Genomic DNA, 20,370 nt, shown 5'->3' on the forward strand with positions numbered 1-20,370 from the left:
TGGTGGTGGGATTCTGTCACGGAGTGCTGTGTGTTCATGCTTGACCTTGTTGGTGTGTGTGTGTGTTGTGGTGAGACCTGTGCACAGGGTGGTATAGGAGTCTTGTGCTCATTAAACTAGTTTACCTGCCATTGGTAAGCCTCGGCCTCCTCTTCATGTTTGAAAAGGCCTCCTTTTCATGTTTGAAAAGGCCTCCTTTTCAAACATTATGTTTCTTTAATGTTTGTATGTGTAACCTGCTCCTTCAGTCTTTTAATGTTTTAAGATTACTGCTACATGATTGAAATAAAATTTTGTATCTTTTGGTATCCACGTCTCAGGCCCTCCTTTCGATAACCACGTTCCTGTGTGTCCTTTGTAGGTTCAATTCATTAATATTTATATTTCCCTGTTTAACAGGGTGGCGTAGTCAGCTATATCGTATAGAGGTTGCTTGCTCTCAAGAAACTCTCAAGAAAGAAGAGGAACAGTTTTCTGAATGTGTGAATTCACACCCATCCGCCTAAACTGGGTTCAGAGATGATCACAGTTGTGTGTGGGTTAAACCAGTGCAGTCAAACTAACTGAGTTCTCACAGCCAGTGATGAAATGCTTCTGAAAACACTAGAGCTCAAAGCCACAACACAAAGAGACTGTCACGCGTGTGTAGAAACACACATGAAGATGAAGATGAATATTTAATTAAATCAACAGGTAATCCAAACAGGAACAGAGTAACATGCAACACACCCACTAAAGACGACACCGGACACTGACTGAACCAGAACTGAACACAAATACAGGTGATGATGATGATGATGAGTGTAAAGCTGAAAATCATTAGTGTCCATGACAACAAAAGAGTGATTAAGGCAGACGATGATGAAACACAACGAGTCCAAACAAACCTGACTGTGATCGACACAAAAGACAACCATTACTGCAGACAGCAAGTTCAGTCCGACTACGGCATGATTGTTCTCGGTGTGACTCAAGAAATATGTCAAGACCTGTTTCATTACAAAAGGAAAAAATAAAAAGATATTATCTTATTATATTATATAATGATATTATCATTATATTTTTACAAGGAAGAAATATCAAGTATCTTCAGAGCATGGTGCCGATGACACAAACTGACTCTCATAATGACACACCAAGGTATTCATAAAATATAGCCAACACTGACTCGTTGGAAAAACGTTCCAGTGGCAACATTAGAGGCATTGTGACTAGAGGCAGTAAAACAGCAAGCACTTTTAATCGTTTTCACACACATTTATGATAACTTATTAAAGCAGGGCTCAGTAGTTTCGGGATTTCTTTGCTGTATTCTCGCTTTTTGCTCGCAGGTTTCTCTCTAGAGCTCCCCCCACAGCTTCGGAATAGATATTTGACAACACTGTTGTAAAAACTCTTTGGCGATTCTCAGACACCAGAGGCTAGTAGATCAACGACATCAAAGCAGATGGGACATTCTTTAAAACGTCTTCTTCATTCGGATTCGAACAGCGTGAGGGAGCGCAATAATGACAGCATTTTAGCAGATTTCTTTTGGCCGTAAGGCAATTGTTTACATCGCGAGACCTGATATCACGCGATACTTCCTGACGCGGCGGCCGGCGGCCCGCCGGCTCAAAGTTGCAAGTGCGGATTTTCCGCTCACGGGCACCAGGGGGGTGCGAAACGACCACCATTCAACCCGAAATAAGTAATATAACCATTCCAATGACTCCGAAGCTGTTCAGTTAAGGTAAAAAAAGTTACTTAGTTCACCTTTAAGCTTGCTCAGTAGCTCAGCTGGAAGACCTTGGGTTCGAATGCTGTGAAAGACGAGTCATGATATAAGAGCTCAAAGTTCATAAATAATCTTAAATACCATGGCTACGATTACGTTTCCATGTCGCATTAGCTTTTGTTAACACTATCTGGTAGGTTTAGGGTATAGTGTAGGTGTACGTTATTTTAAAACGTGATGGTTAAAGGGGGGGTGAAATGCTCATTTTCACTCAATCTCCTGTTAATCTTGAGTACCTATAGAGTAGTATTGCATCCTTCATATCTCCAAAAAGTCTTTAGTTTTATTATATTTATAAAAGAAAGATAGGCTTTACTGAGTCTTTCCGGAAAAAAACGAGCGGCTGGAGGCGTGCCGTGTGGGCGGAGCTAAAGCTGTGTGCTAACGCGCTGAGCTAACAACACACAGAGACATTTGAAGCAGTTTTACTCACCGCCCGGTTCCAACGCACAGCCGTGAACCTTTATCATTGTGACTGCTCGATCCTTAAGCATTAGACGATCTGCAAATCCGTCGATCTGGGCTTTGTTTATAAAACAATCATCGTCGAAATGCAGTAAACAAACAGTCTTGCACAACTCCGTTGATGCTCAGAAAAAACAAACTCCATCCGTTGGTCCCTTAACGCTGGGTTCTTTGGGAATCTGTGCAGGGTTGTCTTGCCCTGGCAACCAAAAACCCACTTCTTTGGTGACATTGACTTCCCAAAAGCCGAGCAGAGTGCTTTGATGAGGTACTGCTTTTGCTCTCTTCTCTCTCTGGTCTACGAGTGCGCGCGCCCGTGACCTTCCGTGAGAAGTGCCCTTAGGACCCATATAAGGAAATTCCGCCACATCTGACGTCACACATGCCCATACTTGAAAAAAACTTTCCGAAACTTGTGACAAACCGGAAGGAGTATTTTTGGAACAAAAATACTCCTTCAAACTTACAACTTAATTTTTGAAACTTTGTCCATGTTTAGCATGGGAATCCAACTCTTTAACAGTGTAAAAAACTCACCCCCCCTTTAATCTTTTAGCGCCACTCACCGGACATTTCAACTGCAACAGGGACAAACTTCGACGTAATAAAACGTTGCCATATTCAGGTTCATCTGTTCCAGAAAAAAGACTAAACGCGCTTTTTAGCGCCACTCACTGGACATTTCACTTTGAAACTGTTGTGAAACGTGCACAATGCAATGTATTTTACCGTCTTGCAAAAATGTTGCCAGAGTAAAGCAGAACATTACAATCCATGTGTAGAAACTCTTCCTGAAGACATTTAATATCTGCTTTACAGACGCTCATGAAGTTTGTGCAAATACTTTCTGTTTCACCAAACTGGAGCTGACGTTAATCATTTCAAAATACCTTAAAAACTGTTTTAGAATTCATTTTCTACAAGTTAGTCATGGATAGTGGAAACCTTTTTAGTAGCAAACTAATTTTATTACTAATAATGCAATTATTTTATTTCTGGATTTTAATGCCATGCGGGAAACTGCTAAAATAAAGAAGTGAGACTAACAGTCATTCTCTTGTGTGCAAAAGTAGCCAATAAACTGTTCAGAGCAGATGTGTGTTGAGACAGTGTGTTCACAGTATACAGTATGCACTTCTCACACGTTTCACACACACTTAAAGCAACACTTCACTGTGGCGTTGTGTCACTAAACAGCAACTCTAGCAGGATTTCAACACTCATTTGATCAGAACAGAGGAAGTTACCAGCCAGAGGAGGAGCGGATGATGTTTAAAGGAAGAGCTGTAACTATATATAATGAAGAGAAAGACTGACAGAAACACAAAATGGCTGATAAGTGTGATCTGTGTCTGCTGGGACTGATCATTCTCTCTTCACTTCTCACAGGTAAAGAAATCTGTATTTTCTCTAAAGACGTTTGCTTTACTGTTTTCCACCTCCTCTTTCCACCACAATGACCATTTGTAGTTCCTAAAGGCACAGAGGGGCTGATAGTGATCACTGTAGGCCAAGATGTGTGTACATCAGGGTTCGATGAATTGTCACACATTTAGTACCATGGGGGAAGTTGTAATTATCTGATTGGTCAGTTTGAACGTCTCACATTTGGGTTTTAGTCACATGGTCAGGGAAAGGATAAAAGAAGATTGAAACTGTTGCTCTGTCTCTTTTATTCTCTGGGTCCCTTTCTTGGGGCTCTCTCTCTCTCTCTCTCTCTCTCTCTCTGTGGTAACATTTTACATATATGCTGGTACAAGTAATGGTATAAGTTATTATCATCTCATACATCTATTTTGTAACTATTTTAAGTATAATTTTAACCATGTTGTCAATAAACCCTTTCAATTACAAATAATGTGCTAACTAGTTTTGATTTGGTACTGACTTGATATATAGTATAATAGTGCTATCTATTGCAATACAATATCGTCACTCTCTATAGCAACGCTCTACCACATATTAAAGGCAGGGTAGGTAGGACTATATAAAAATAAAAGATCCAAATTTGTTAAAACTTTCTATATATATCAATACATAATTAAAATGTAAGTACTCTGAAAAAAAGAGTATAAAAATCAAGTGACTCTAGACCGTTTAATCTGTATTAAACACAGCTCATTATTTCGATTCGGGACGAATCAAAGGATTGGCTTAGGCGACTGTCACTCTCTCTCGCAACCATGGCAACCACCCTTTTGCCACGGGATCTGCCCACTTGCGCGCGCACGTTTGATTTGAGGAATTCGAGAGGCACGGAACCTAGGAATAGCAAAACAATGGCAGAGAAAGAGCAATCAAAATTCACATTACCGGCATGCAGTTAGTGAAGGCAAACAAGGCAAAAAAAGAAGACAGTACAAGAAAAGGTAATGAACAAAAAGTCTTTGGATAAACAAAGAAATAAAACGCGTGTCAATATCATCGTGGCTTTCCAGCGACCACCCCGTCCTCAGCCTCTACTTCCTCGGACCCTAGTTGCACGCCACGGCCTCTTGCACGACCTCCTCTGCTTCGCCCTAAAATTATTTTTATTTTACAAAAGGACATTTTACAAACCTACATTTTGCGCATGTGCTCCTGCATGCACTTTTCCAGTCACAACACAGCAATCAAAGGAGGACGCGCTGAAAACTGTAATGCTGTTCTCTTCCTTCATAACTCGTACTGAGAAGGTTTGAGTTGCAGAGGAATTTGTGACTGTTTCAGCTGTTCAACCACATCAAAGTTTCGTAATTAGTAAGTCCGTGCTTTTTCTCTTTTTGTTCTTATGTGCTGAAGGGCTGCTGTGCCTTGGTGAAACGGTGTTTGTACGTACGTGAAGAGCTCTTTTCCAAAACGCCATAAACCTAAAAAGCTGCCTCAAAGAACCAGCAAAAGTAATGATTAAGAATGTGTAAAATATTGCAATAAGACATTTTAATTGTTTATTAATTTCTGTGTCGGCTGCAAAGATGAAGTTGACGATATTTGACTCGCGATCTTCGCAGTAGGCTAGTGAACGCATGCACCGGAGAAATGCACATTTAGGCTACATAGTTTTATTTTGTTTTGGATGGTTTTGTTTAGAACCAGATTTCTGTAAATATATTCCACATTTTTTAGGCCTGTGAGGCGAGGCTACGGTTCGGTTCACGATGATATAATCTCCAGTTCAAGCACCTTATGTTGTGATTGATAGCCTATATTTACTTTATGTATTTAATCCAGGAATGAAAATATTAATGAATTAATGAAAAAAAAATATATTAAAATTAAGATACAATTAATACAAAACGAAATTCGTTTTAAAGAAAGGCTTTGTGCTTTCTGTTTTGAGGTCTCTGTGAAAGTTTGAAAGTCTTAGTGCAGCTTTCAGAGCGCTCGCGTCCATAATGGAGAACTGTCAAGTAATATTGTTTTTTCCTCATAAATGCAAACACGAAAAATAAAAGACAAAAACTTTTTTTAAAAGACAAACCATAAATTTAGAAAAAAAAAAGAAAAAAAAGATGGATTTATAGCGTTTTGGGGGAAAAATGAATGGATTTATACCGTTTTGAAAATGTTATATTTTTTTTACTTTGAATTGATCATCAACAATATTGTTGTTTGATTTAATAATCACTGTTGCAAGAAGTGCCTAGTTAAGTTTTTTTTTTTTTTTTTTTTTTTAAGTGGAAAAAGTAGGGGCTGCCACAGATTATGTTTAGTTAGCTCCTTTATTGTTTTTTTCTATAGCCTAGAATAATATAGGTCAAATGCAGCAAGTCAAAAGACCAACTGGACCTTCTTTGCCAGTTTGCTCACATTTCTTTGAAGGATGGCAAAAATATCGCCTGAATATCGATATCTAGATATTGGAAAAAAATATCGAGATATTCATTTTTGTCAATATCTCCCACCCCTACATGCAGAACACCATATATGTTATGAATCTTACACGAAATTCATCTTCATCACAATATAACTGATGGTAATGTAAAAAAGTGTATCAATGCAACCTGTTTTTAGCTTATATAACTAGCTCGTTAGCGAATCAAAAAATATATATTTTAAATTTACCAATATCAATATGCAAGCTTGATAGTGAGTACTAAAATACATCTTATTTGTTTATATTCATAAGCAATTAGCGTTAGATTTTTTTATTACATGTGATTCTGACATGATGTCACTACATGCACTGTGCTCCTTCCTCTCTGCTTGTCTCAGGTAAATAATGCGTCTTCAGCTCAGCGGTTGGAGTCGCGCGTTCATGTGTTTTGGGGGCGTGGCTTTGGAAGGAGCCCAGAAGGGAGGGGGTGGAGTGAATGGAAATAATGAACTGTCTTTAAAACAGTCGTGAGAGGTCTACAGACACTCGATTTTTATACTTTCTTTTTCAGAGTACTTACATTTTAATTATGTATTGATATGTACATAAAGTTTAAACAAATTTGAAAAAGAAGTTTTTTAGACCATTCCTACCTACCCTGCCTTTAATCTATTGTAACTGCGCTTATTTCCGTCGTTGGTATAAGTGGCAGTGGGTAGAATAGACAAGAAATGTACAGTTCTCTTACGAGAGGTTCTCTCGTATTGCGTAAGTTGCTTACGCATCGGGAAAGTCTTCTTTCTTCGAGATCTGAAGCCAAAAATTATCCTTAATTTTGTATTCATTGTCAACGCAGTGCGGCAGCCGGCAGACCATGGCAGGCTGTATAAGCGTGCTCATTGGCTGCTCAGCGGCAACTGCTTAAGCCTACCAGTGAGCCCTGTGTGACGCTTCGCGCCCTCCACACCCCTCTAACCGTCAAGATGGGTGTGGCCAGTGTGTATATAAGGAGGGCTCACAGGCTGAAATATCTGATTTTCTAGTCTTCAGCGAAGCTCTACGCATCGCTGGATCTTGAGAGCCACCGCCGTTGAAACCAGCGACCTTAGGACAGTGCCTGAGGAAGCCGGCCGCCTTCGCCGCCTTCAGCCATCCGTGCCTGCTACGCTATCCGGCGACATATCCTTTTATTACTGCTGTGTGTGTTCGCCCTGCGACACACAGTTTCTCTCACTGTTCTAAAAGAGCACGAGGCGTTTTTGTCAAAATGCCTCGTTTTTCCTGCGGCTCGTGCTGTGCCCCGCCCAGCAACGGAGACCGCCACCTCATCTGCGCTCTCTGCCTGGGCCGCGAGCACGCCACCACCGCACTCTCTACGGGCGGCTGCCCCGAGTGCGAAGAACTTTCAATGTCGACCCTGCGGGCTCGACTTGAAGTTTTCAACCAAGCTGTCGCTCCGCCTGTCCCTGCCGGGCCGCGCAAGAAGAAGCGCTGCTCGCAGAGACCACCGGAGACTGATGTGACTGAGGAGCTCGCCGGAACCTCTCCCTCGAGCTTCTCCCTCCCGGCCGCTCAACCGCCGGCTCTCGCCCGCGCCGCCGCGTCAGGGTATGAGGCGAATGAGATAGACACCCTCCCTCTGTTCGAGCCGCGCAACCTGCGCCGCTCACAAGGGATGGCAGAAGCGGACGGTCTTGGAGCTCTCTTTACGTTACAAGAAAGCTACTCCGTCCTCGCGCGTCACTCACCGGCGAAAAGGAGAACAGAGTGTTTTCGTCCCGCCGTGGCCGGACCTACCTCCATTTCTCACACATTTCTCAGTCCCCTCTTAAGTTCAGGCGACTGGAATTGTTCATATCGCAGTATACGAGCCTGTTATAAATACACGCACGCCTGCAAGTAAACGCCGTCACAAGACATGATGACGCTCTCTTATATGCTCGCTGTAACCGAAAGCTAATGTATTCTCCCCTGTGGTTGGCTTTTGCGCCAGAGACCCGTGTTCGATCCCGGCTCTCGCGGCAGTTAAAAATTTATGCTGTTCGCTTCTCCAAGCTTGCGGCCAGCTTTTCTTACATACAGAAAGCGAACCCGCTCTCCCCCTTGTTGGGCCGCGCAGATTGCGCCGTTCACAAGGGATGACAGAGTGGACGGTCACGAGCAACGTTCACCGCGCGCGCCTCACTCACCGGCGAAAAGAGGAGAGAGAATGTTTTAGTCCCGCTGTAGCCGGACAAACCGCCAATTCTCACACATTTCTCAGTCCCCTCTTAAGTTCAGGCGGCTGGAAATATTACTATTGCAGTAAACGAGCCTGTTTTAATACACGCACGCCTGCAAACAAACATGAGGTCGCTCTCTTATATGCTCGTGCTAACCGAAAGGTAATGTGTTCTCCCCTGTGGTTCAGTGGCAAAATCATAGGTTTCACACGGTCAACTGGACCAAGAGCTCATTAGTCAGTCAACCTCTTTTCTGGGTTTGGATCTGGACACTGTGGCAATGACGGCCCGCCTGTCGACTCGGCGCGCGCGCTGCATTCGACTCCTGGCCGCGTCCTTCCAGCCGGGCAGCACCGCACCTCTCAAGACATTTCAGAGGATCCTGGGTTGTATGGCTTCAGCTGCAGCAGTGCTTCAGCTGGGTCTATCGCGTATCGAGCCTGGGCTTCTGGCGGCATTCGAATCAGAGTGACTCAGAGCTGCGTTTCAGCACTGAAGCCCTGGTTAGCGGCCGACTGGTACCAGTGGGGAGTGACAATGGGAGCCATCTCACACCGCAAAGTTATCTCGACGGACGCTTCCACCTCAGGTTGGGGCTCTCTTTTCGAGGGCAAACCGGTCTTTGGCCTGTGGTCAGACCAGGAGAAATGCCTCCACATAAACTGTTTGGAGATGACAGCGGTCGAGAACGCGCTCAAGCGTTTTCTCCCATTCATACGGGATCACCATGTGCTAGTCCGCTCGGACAACATGTCCGTGGTGTCCTATGTGAACCGACAGGGCGGTGTCAGGTCCAGGAACCTGTACAAACTGACAGAACGCCTTCTCGTGTGGGCTCACCGCTCGTTGCGCTCGCTGAGAGCCGCGCACATGCCGGGCCACCTGAATGTCGGCCCAGACAGACTGTCCAGAGACAACATTCCCCCGGGAGAATGGTCCCTGCACCCTCAGACAGTCCAGTTCCTCTGGCGCCTATTCGGCAGAGCGGAGGTCGACCTCTTTGCGTCGAAAGACAACGCTCATTGCCCGAAATTTTTCTCAAAAAGCGTGGACACGCTGTCCCAAATCTGGCCCAGCCTCCCGCTGTACGCTTTCCCTCCGATCTCCCTGTTACCACAGGTCATCACTAGGATCAGGGAAACGCACCACCCAGTGCTTCTTATAGCCCCGTGTTGGGAGAACCAAATCTGGTACCCAGAGCTAGTGAGGCTGTCGCACTCACCCCCATGGCCGATCCCGGTGAGGAAGGATCTCCTCTCTCAAGCCGGTGGATCGATCTGGCATCCCCATCCGGAACGATGGTCTCTGCATGCATGGGTAATCAACGGATACCCGTTGACCTGCCAGAAGGGGTCATGGACACGATCACGCAGTCTAGAGCCCCCTCCACGAGGCGGCTCTATGCGCCTAAATGGTCTGTGTTCTTTAAATGGTGCGCTTCTAAGAGCTTGGATCCACGTACATGTGGGGTTCCGCGAGTGCTCTCCTTCCTACAGGAGCTGTTGGATAAGGGCAGGTCCCCTTCCACGCTCAAAGTATATGTGGCGGCTATTGCAGCGTTCGCTGAGACGACGCGCAGCCGAGCAATAGGAAGGAACAAGCTTATTATCCGTTTCCTCAGAGGAGCAAGACGGATGAATCCCCCGCGGCCCCCCTCGGTTCCTATTTGGGATCTGTCCTTGGTCCTGGAGGCCCTGAAGGCTTATCCCTTTGAACCGCTTGAATCCGTGGATCCAAAGTACCTTTCGCTCAAAACCGTTTTTCTGATAGCTCTGTCTTCAGTAAAACGCGTGGGGGATCTGCACGCGCTATCTGCGCTATCTCGCCGCCTCGAAGCAGAGCCTGTCCAGGTGGATAGTGGACGTGATTGCAGCAGTTTACGCCTCCAAACACCTGCAGTGCCCTTTGGGTATCAGAGCCCACTCCACTAGAGGTATGGCCTCTTCGTGGGCCTTGTCCAGCGGAATTTCTATTCATGATATTTGTATGGCGGCGGGCTGGGCCTCCCCATCGACATTCGTGAGGTTTTATAACCTGGAAGTTCCTGCCTTGCAGGCTAAACTGTTATCAGTATAAGTGGCATGTATGCTCTGCCCAGTCGCTCATGCGCAGACTACGTTCATATACTGGTGATATTTCTGGTATGGCACCAAGGGAAGGAGTATTTTGCACTCAGACCGGCTGTGCCGCTCAGTTCCTTATTCCCCGTTACGCGCTTGTTTACCAGTGCTGGCCCGCGCTGCTGGCCGCCCGTCTTACACTCTGTCGCGCCGGGGATTATTCTCCCCACAAATAGACTGGTAAAGCCGCTCTATTTCTTTCCCTAATATGTGCTTATGTACTGTGTGGGCCCGCGCTGCCGGCCGCACTGTTTACATTGATATGTATAGACTGGCTGTGCCGCTCTATCTATATACGAAGTGAAGTGCTTTGTACATGTGTTGGTCCGTTTCTCCGACCGGCCAACTGTTTTCAGCGTTATGTTTTCCCCGGTCTCCCTGGGATTCATGTGCTGGATGCTCGGCGCGCACGGCGTTGACAAGGGGTTCCCGATGCGTAAGCAACTTACGCAATACGAGAGAACCTCTCGTAAGAGAACGTACTCGGTTACCTAATGTAACCTCGGTTCTCTCTAGAAGAGGGAACGAGTATTGCGTAACCTGCCGTGACGCGCCACAAGCTTTTGCGCTTCAGACTATGAAAACCAGATATTTCAGCCTGTGAGCCCTCCTTATATACACACTGGCCACACCCATCTTGACGGTTAGAGGGGTGTGGAGGGCGTGAAGCGCCCTCATTGGATGTGACGTCCCACAGGGCTCACTGGTAGGCTTAAGCAGTTGCCGCTGAGCAGCCAATGAGCACGCTCATACAGCCTGCCGGCTGCCGCACTGCGTTGACAATGAATACAAAATTAAGGATAATTTTTGGCTTCAGATCTCGAAGAAAGAAGACTTTCCCGATGCGTAAGCAACTTACGCAATACTCGTTCCCTCTTCTAGAGAGAACCGAGGTTACATTAGGTAACCGAGTACCTTTTCTTACCCTGGTAATCCAGAGTTATCGCGAGAGAACAAGTTGAATTTGCTCAGCGAGTTACTCTGGCGTCGAGTAATGATGCTCATTAAATATGCCCCTCGATCTGAGCTGCACCAATCACAGCAGGTTATCTGATATAGGCGGGCCAGAGGCGAGATGACGACAGCGATGTGACGTCGAAGTCATTAGTAAGCAGTGCAAGATGGCTATGGATGAACACCAGTTGTTTGAAACGGCTTTGGCCACTACAATGAACGAGTTAGACTTGGCTTTTTATCTAAAAGAGGAACAGAAGACACCGCTCGAATCGTTCCTTTGCAAGAAGGACGTTTTTGCTGTTTCGCCGACCAGATACGGTAAGAGTATAATCAGAGAATGTCTAATAAGGTTAGCTCCGCTGGTAGCTGGGGTTTATTGTTGTGATTGGTCGTAATGTTATCCAATTGCGTGCAGCGAGATTTTCAAATGCATGCTTGGTGCCGCCCCTCGAGCCGATCTTCATTAGTCGACGCCAGACCATTAATCTTTTAGATCTGGATTTCCAGGCTAGGTTTTCTACCATCTTGCTGACAATGTTTCTTTAGTCATTCGGCAGTCTTGCAGGAAATCCACCCTTACAACATTTAGTGGAATTAGTCTGGAAAGAGTTAATTTGAACATGCTTTATTCTTGCACACATTCACGTTGTGATCTCAGAGTTGTGTATTGATACACACAGATCATACTGTATTATTCCTGATACTGGACATAGTGTCACTCAAACATCTGATGATGAAGAATTGTCAGTGATTTGAACAGCTCTCTGATAAAGACTAATAGTTTATTCTGGAGAGTGTGTTTGAGGAAACCAGGAAAAAAGACTATTTGATTCTTCTGCTTTTTATGTTGGTATATGTTTTCATTTATTAATATATATCATAATGATCACTGAGATATACTGTGTTTCAGGAACCAGTGGAGTGAATGAGACTCATGTATTCATCAGTTCTGGTGAAAATGTGCGTCTGTCCTGTAATAATGCTCTTTCTGGCTGCAAATCAACTACATGGAACAGATTCAGACATTCAGTAGCAGCAGTTGAACTGATTGCTGGAGGGATAAAGAATAAAGACACAGAGAGACATGAGAGACTGAGTCTGGAGTCTGACTGCTCTCTGAACATCAAGAACGTCACAAAAGAAGATTCTGGATTATACACCTGCCAACAATGGATAGATGAGAATGGAAAACAACAAAAAAAAGGAACTGATGAACGTGTTTATCTGCATGTTCTTCACGGTAAGTTTATGATTTTGTGGTCAGTTTAAAATTCTTCCTTTAAACTCAGATGATGATTGAAGAGTCTGTGATTTGTGTCTTGTGTTCAGTTTCAGTGTCTCCATCATCATCATCATCTTCATCCTCACAGACTGAGATCAGTCCAGGCCGCTCTGTGACTCTCTCCTGTCAGTTGTATTTATATACTGGACTCTCCTGTGATTATTGGGTTCGTTCTGAACAACTTAAGCTGTTGTGGGTGAATCAGGCTGGTGTTGATCTGAAGACAGACTCCAGATATCAGATATTATCATCATCAGATCAATATCGCTGTATCATCATCACTCTGACTACAACACTCCTGAATGAAGATAACAACAGAGAGTGGAGATGTCAGCTTACTCGCAGAAATCAAGTCAAGACCTCAGTCAGATACACTGTCAAGTATTCAGGTGAGAAAACAGTGTTAGAAGCAGTGGTGTAGTCTACGTGATACGCAGGTATACGCCGTATACCCACTAGAAAAGGCCAAGGATTTGCGTATACCCACTTAAAAAAAGCGTGAGGATACGTATCAACTTCGTTTTGTGTCAGAACTTTCACACTTTCATTCATAAATTTACCCCGTCCGTGTTTGCGAAGCGACGGATCGAATCGCGGAATCCAGTCACAAATGGAACTTGCTATAATGCAGAACGTCACGGATTTTGGCTATTTTTGAATAAATAAATCAAAAGTAGCTGCTGTACAATGAATCAAATCTCGATATGGACTAGTGTCTATGAATATTAAAGCAAAAAGAGACTGCAATTGTTCTACGCGTCTCTGGGAATGAGCGCTCAACGTGTGCTCCACTACACACACACACACACACACACACACAGAGAAGCACGGGTGACTCACGCTCGTGGTGTTTTCAGCGTTTCACTGTATTGAGACATGATGTAGGCTACAGCTACACATGTGCATTTCATCGCAGAGAGCTATGAGAGTCACTTGACGAGAATTTCACCATTTCATTTGATAAAACTATCGTCATTCATTCGTTTCATATACACACAGAAACTGTTATGTCTTTACGACAACCTGTCAAAATAAAAGTTCGGTATAACTTGAAGAAATTATAACAGAAATATATTACTATTGCACAGTAGAGTATACTTCAGGCCTAATAATAATAATAATAATAATAATAATAGTTAAAACACACAGAAACTCAAATATCTACAACCCACCAAAATAAAAGTTTGGTCTAACTCAAATTAATTAGAAAGAAATTGCACAGTAAAATGTATTTTAAAATAACACTTTTTTTTTTTCAAAAACACCATTTCTAAAAGTAAATTTGTATTTGTGCCTATAATGTTTTAAAAAAATTTTTTTTGAAAATTGTCAGCTGATAAAACCTGTGCTTCAGGGACCATATTCATATAACATCTAAGGCTAAAGGTAGCTCTTAAAGCTGCATTCAGTAAGTTCGGGATTTCTTCGCTGTATTCTCGCTTTTTGCTCGCAGGTTTCTCTCTAGAGCTCCCCCTACAGCTTCGGAATAGATATTTGACAACACTGTTGAAAAAACTCGTTGGCGATTCTCAGACACCAGAGGCTAGTAGATCACGACATCAAAGCAGATGGGACATTCTTTAAAACGTCTTCTTCATTCGGGTTCAAACAGCGTGAGGGAGCGCAATAATGACCGCATTTTAGCAGATTTCTTTTGGCCGTAAAGCAATTGTTTACATCGCGAGACCTGATATCACGTGAGACTTCCTGACGCGGCGGCCCGCCGGCTCAAAGTTGCAAGTGCGTATTTTCCGCTCACGGGCACCAGGGGGGTGCGAAACGACCACCATTCAACCCGAAATAAGTAATATAACCATTCCAATGACTCCGAAGCTGTTCAGTTAAGGTAAAAAAAGTTACTTAGTTCACCTTTATCTGACTAAGTTAGATGGTGATTAACACTAAACAGTAGAAAATCAGTCCAGTCTCCCCATCTGTAAATGTCATTGGCTGTTAAAGTCTTGTGTTGCTTATAATAAATTGATAACACTTAGTATTTCATAATGCTCTCAATTACATGTCGATGCATACTGTATGCATTAGTGAGTGGTAGTGCTTATGGGGTGACGCTCTGGGATGGGTGAGTATGCGGCGGGGGGGGGGGGGGGGGGGGGGTATTAGAGTATACTCACTACAAAAAACTAGACTACACCACTGGTTAGAAGACCCTCATAATGTCAGTAACACTAAGGTCTATCAGTATCACTGAACCAGAACAAACTGAGGGAACAAAAGCTTCTTTGACTTCAGTGTTAACTCATCAAAATATGACTGTCATATTCTACAGTATGATTGTCACATTGAGTTGTTGTTTTAGTTTCATTTCATGGACTTTTATGGTGTGTCCCAGTTAGCGTACATATGCATCAGTGGCTTTTTCTTTAAGACTGCAAGGAAAGCTCGGCCTCCCCTATAATGTCAAAAAATGAATGGTCAAATGTGTACTATTGTATTAACATTTTATTGACTAAAAATGCGTTAGAAAACGTTCATCTCAAAGACGAGTTCGTTCAGAATCAGTTACATATAGCAGGTCGGCTGACTCGATTTCCTTCTCATACATTCCCGTAGCCTCACAGTGCATTTCCCTGTTGAAGCCCAGCTTCCATTGACTTCAATGGGTCTGCTTTGAACAGTTTTTTTCAGTGCTTCGAAACTAGATGGTCATTGGATAAATGCTGCGATTATGTCCCGCCCGCGGAAGCTCAGCGTCTCTGGGGGTGAATAGAGGAGTGGGCTGGCCTGGACTCCGGGCTTCTGCGTGATGATTGGAGGGTCTGTCGAAAGGTTGCATCTCCTTTTGATTGACAGTGATTTCATACAATAAAAAGTCGCTGATGTTGAAGCTGTTCCAGCTCAGTCCCATCGCGGATTTTTCAAAGACAAACTGCTGCAACCTATTTCTTGGTATTTGCTTGTCGAAATTGCTATCCAATTTCACACAATTATACATTTATACCTTTATTATATTATTACTTATTATATTTTTATTTTGATATTTTTATATTGATATTTCTATATTATTAGTAGTAATAATTCAAAAATAATTATTAAAATAGTTAAAAAACATCTTATTATTAGTAGCATTATTATTATACATTATTATATTATTATTTATACCTTTATTATATTATTACATTCATTTTTCACAGAGCGTAGAATTTACGTATAAATAAATTAATAATTTTTATGATGTAGGCCGAAAATGAGCTTCCCCTCTTTGAAAGACCAGCAGCCGCCACTGTTATGCATATTCTATGACATGTTTATTATAAACAGTGAGAGTAGTGTGTTCATATAACACTCCGGTTCTTTCACTCGATTCTCCCAGAAAGCGTCACATGAAGACAATATGTTGAGCTCATCCATGCAGCGCATTCACTGTAGATCCATGAAAAACACCAAACAGACATAAAATACTGCTCATCCACTCACAAAACTATCAAAAAACATACATGTAAAAGTAAACAAAACAAATATACAAAAAAAAGAGAGAAACACAAAATAAAATGCTCGGCTACAAGTTTAACATATAAAACTTCAGTTATTCAACAAGTCTGGGTGTTTTATGACCCTAATATGAAATAAACTGATTTAAATATCTTTTTAAAAGAATATTTTTTACCTTAAAGATAAATAGTTATCTCTGCCTACATTTTTTTTTTCTGTTTGACCGGAGAAAGTTTGTCCTGCCATTCACCTCAACAGCTCAGATGAAACTGAAGAGAAAATGGCCGACTTCACTTATTTTTTCCTCTAATGCTCAATTCCTCTAATGCCAGAAATAGTAGACCATCCGGAGACTTCTGGCATACTCTTTAACATACATAAAAAGTGGATGTAAATACAGCCTCGCCCTGCGTCTCAATATCCATACTATCCTTCCTAAACAGTGTATGAGATTAAAGTAAGTGTGTCCCAAAGCATAGTTGCACGAGTGTCCTCTACTGGTGAACTCTTGAAATGTGTTTGAATGAAATGCTCTAAGCTCTTGATCACTTGGAATCCAATATGGAGCTGATTATAAATTTGTTTTACACTTGTTTTACACAGCATTATATAGGCCTGTGTGTATGTTTGGGCTATTGGAGAAAATATATTAAAAAAATATCAAAATAATTCCAATATCATACTATATAGAGTTATGTGGTGTGACATGCTTCATGCCCCAATGCATGCTGGGAGCCATGAGTTTTATACTATGGGTGGCTCCCAGCATGCATTGCGTCATGAAGCATGTCACCATTGTTGAGATTCATATGTTGAATCTTGATGTCTGTGTGTGTCTAAAAATCCTTTAATGTATTTAAAAATCAAAATTCAGAATCTCTGATCTGTGGCAAGAAAGTATTGTTGGTGAATATAATCTATTAATAACAAATAATCACTTTTGGTCAGGGATAAGATTAGTGTATTATTCTATTTTCAATAAACATTTTCAAATAAAAGATCAACATCTAAACCTCGGTTAATTCTCAATAAGAGCTTCTGTAAATGGATGACAGAAATAAAGTCAGTCTGGTTAGTAATAAGTGAAGCTGGTAATGATGTTTGTGGAGTTGTTTAATCCTCCTCTGCTGTAGTGATGGGTCATTCATGAACGATCCGTTCATTGCGTCTGTCACGTGACAAATGAACCAAAGACTCGGAAGGTAAATTAAATATTTATGTTCCCTGTAAATTTTCTTTGGCTGCATTATAATGATTTCTTAATTCAAAATATGATCAAGATTGCATAGGTGGATGTTTTCAGGGTATTTAGCTGTTAAAAGTATAACATTTAAAGCCACTTAAATTAACAAAATGACTCGATTAAAGATTTGTTCATTTTGCTAAACGAGATTCAACGAGAGAGTCAGTAAAATGATCCCAAATTCCAATTGCTGATCTTCAGAGATTTAGGCCTAGTCCATACGTACACTGGGTATTTTTATACGCAGAGTTTCCTCCTTCGTTTAAAAGAAAAATTTCGTCCACATGAAAAAACAAAAACATTAGCTGTCAAGAGCATGCCAAACCAACAGGTGGCGATATAACCCAGCCTTATTGCCCTGTTGTCCAATCAGAAGCCTGGAAAAAAGTTATTTCCGGTTCCAACATCACAAACCAGAATCTACAGTTTCTAAAATCTTCACCCTGGCAGGAGTTTTAAAAAAGGTTCGGTTTCAGTGTCCTGATGCTGCGTTTGCGTGTGGACGAACGGCATAGAAAAATCACACGTGTTCTTGTGGACAGGGCCTTAATGTCTTTTTTTATCTTCAGTTGATTTCATCTAAAGCTGTGTCTGAAGACAGTTGTAGTTCTTGTGTTTCTCTTTCCTTCAGTGATTCTGCTTGTTAACAGCAGGTGTTCATCAGTAATGCTCAATCATCACTTAATTAATCCCATTATTATCTCATTAACTTCTCATAACCCTCATTAAGCTGGATGCACACTGTGTGATTTATAATAGTCCTTTACGATTGTTGCTTGTCAGACTGTACGAACATGATCCTCGCTGTAAGTCATGTCACACTGTAAGATCTCAGCTGTCATTAATGTCAGTGTGTACGACAGTGAAGATGCATTAAAAACGGACGACACAAGAAAACTCGTCTGGAGTTTTACATCATGAATGACTTTGTTCCGTGGCCGTGAGCTGCGTTACACTCATGATTGAAATGGTGGCTTCAAAGAAATCTCTAACGTTAATTTTGGTCACGGCTCGTCTTGAAAAACGAAGACAATTTGACGGTCGTCGTATTAGAAGTCACTGCAGGACTAAGAGTCAAATCTTCTGACACTGACAGAATTTCGTCTGAGGTAAAATTTGATTGCAACAGTCATTAATCGGCTGTCGGTGAACATGTCAAACTAACGTTCAAAGACTTCAGATTTTAGTCTAGGATCAGAGGAATCTTTTAGGATTTGCAAAATTTGTCTCAGACGGCCAAATCGCACAGTGTGAACCCGGCTTAACTTTAACACTCTTCAGAGTGGGACCATATGTACTCAGCAGAGTTAAATGAAATCGGGGGATTTTGCTGTGTGTGTTCTCATGTTGGATTTCTCTCTTTAGTTTGGTAAAATAAAGTTTAAGATGCTAGGTTTGCTACGCCTCACCTCTTCTTCTCCTCATTCTGGATATTATTATGATGCATCTCAACTAACATTCATCCTTTTCAGCTCAAGCTGATACGACAACACCAGTCACAGTCTCTCAGGATCATTCGACTACAAACACACAAGGTACATAATCACAGTGTTTTGTCTTTGTCTACAATTGTCCCCAATCTGCTCTGTCCATCTATAGTTAAAATATAATGGTAATATTGTACAGTATGAATCATCTGAACAAGCATTCATCTTTTACAGCTCAAGCTGGTTCAGCGACAGCAGTGAATCCTTCTACACAAGGTACATGATGATGCTGATGCTTTTAAGACATTGATGATGTTATTCACAGAACAGCTTTGTCTAACATAATTATATAGATAAAATGAATGAATTTTCCATATAGACACTCTACCACATATATAAATAATCAGTATGTAAGAGCTGAGTTGACTTTTTCCTTATGTTTCTTGAAAGAAGAGCAATAAACAATAAATTAATCACAGGACATTAATCAAAAGTCAGAGGTAGATCAGAATCATTTGAAATGCCATTCAGTGCCAATCTGCCCTGTCCATCTCTGAAAGTATCAAAATAAGTCCAATATCATACTATATAGAGTTGTGTGGTGTGACATGCTTCGTGCCGCAATGCATGCTGGGAGCCATGAGGTTTATACTATGGGTGGCTCCCAGCATGCATTGCCGCATGAAGCATGTCACCATTGTCGATGGCTTTTGTCTTTGTATATAATTGTCCCAATTCCTTTTCAGCAACACCAGTCACAGACTCTGAGGGTCATTCATACACACAAGGTACATAATCACAGTGTTTTGTCTTTGTCTATAATTGTCCCCAATCTGCCCTGTCCGTCTCTGACTCTGTGCTCGATCTCTTCTTCAGTCATAGTGATTTCTGTCGCTGCAGTCGCTGTTCTCCTTCTTGCTCTTCTCTGGCTGATCTGCAGAAAAAGAGCTGGTGAGTTTTCAGATTTACTCCTTTACAACAATTAAAAACAGTTCAGATGAGCAAACAAACACATCATGTTCAGACTGTAAGTATCATAGAAACATGTGGATTATATGAAATTCTCAAATAGAAGTTTATTCCTGCTGAGAAATCCTGAAATGTCAATCTCACAGAGTTATCAAGTCTACAATCATTTTCATTATTCATTTTAATGCCTCAACAAAATCTGATTGTTGAAAAATCTTAATGCTTAATATTGTGTCTTTTGCACGTGTGTTTGATCATAAAAAGTCATATTTCATGAGGCACTTGTTTTCAGATAATAAAAGAGGGACTGGCGACTCTGCGGTGAGTTCAGTAATGCAGTGATTTAGATTTGATTACTGTCTTTAAAGCTCAATAAAGTGTCATTCATGCAGTTTAACTGTTTGTTCTGAAGGTCAAAGATGAGAATGATCATAAAGGGACGAATGAGACGATCAACATGTCCATTCCTCCCGCTGCAAGAGCCAATGTGAGTCCACTAAATCATCAAACATTACGTTCACTGTCTGTTCAATAATGTGACTTATTAAAGGCTTTTGTGTTATCCTACATATTATAGTGAGAGATATGTCTGTTCTGTGTGTTAAACTTGACTCTCTGCACGTTTGCATTGATGTTTAGGAGCAGACAGATGATGTGACTTA

At 42.0% G+C, this 20,370-nt stretch overlaps 2 protein-coding genes across 4 annotated transcripts in view; both read left to right on the forward strand.

Annotated features, from left to right (window-relative positions):
- LOC311077845 (uncharacterized protein) overlaps positions 1–20,370 on the forward strand; it is a 372,280-nt gene that overhangs the window by 309,182 nt on the left and 42,728 nt on the right. The window lies entirely within an intron of this gene.
- LOC311078103 (uncharacterized protein) lies at positions 3,405–20,161 on the forward strand. Of its 2 annotated transcripts, none has more exons than XM_084106793.1 (7): positions 3,405–3,631; positions 12,248–12,577; positions 12,667–13,008; positions 18,785–18,847; positions 18,974–19,015; positions 19,486–19,527; positions 19,616–20,161. In XM_084106793.1, the coding sequence occupies exons 1-7, from the start codon at positions 3,571–3,573 to the stop codon at positions 19,723–19,725; spliced, it is 990 nt and encodes a 329-aa protein (XP_083962919.1). In that variant the 5' UTR covers positions 3,405–3,570; the 3' UTR covers positions 19,726–20,161. The 2 variants fall into 2 exon arrangements, with proteins under 2 accessions (XP_083962919.1, XP_083962918.1); XM_084106792.1 differs by lacking the exon at positions 3,405–3,631 and adding an exon at positions 11,389–11,655.

Source organism: Abramis brama (assembly GCF_963993115.1).
Source record: "Abramis brama genome assembly, chromosome: 1".
NCBI lineage: Eukaryota > Metazoa > Chordata > Actinopteri > Cypriniformes > Leuciscidae > Abramis > Abramis brama.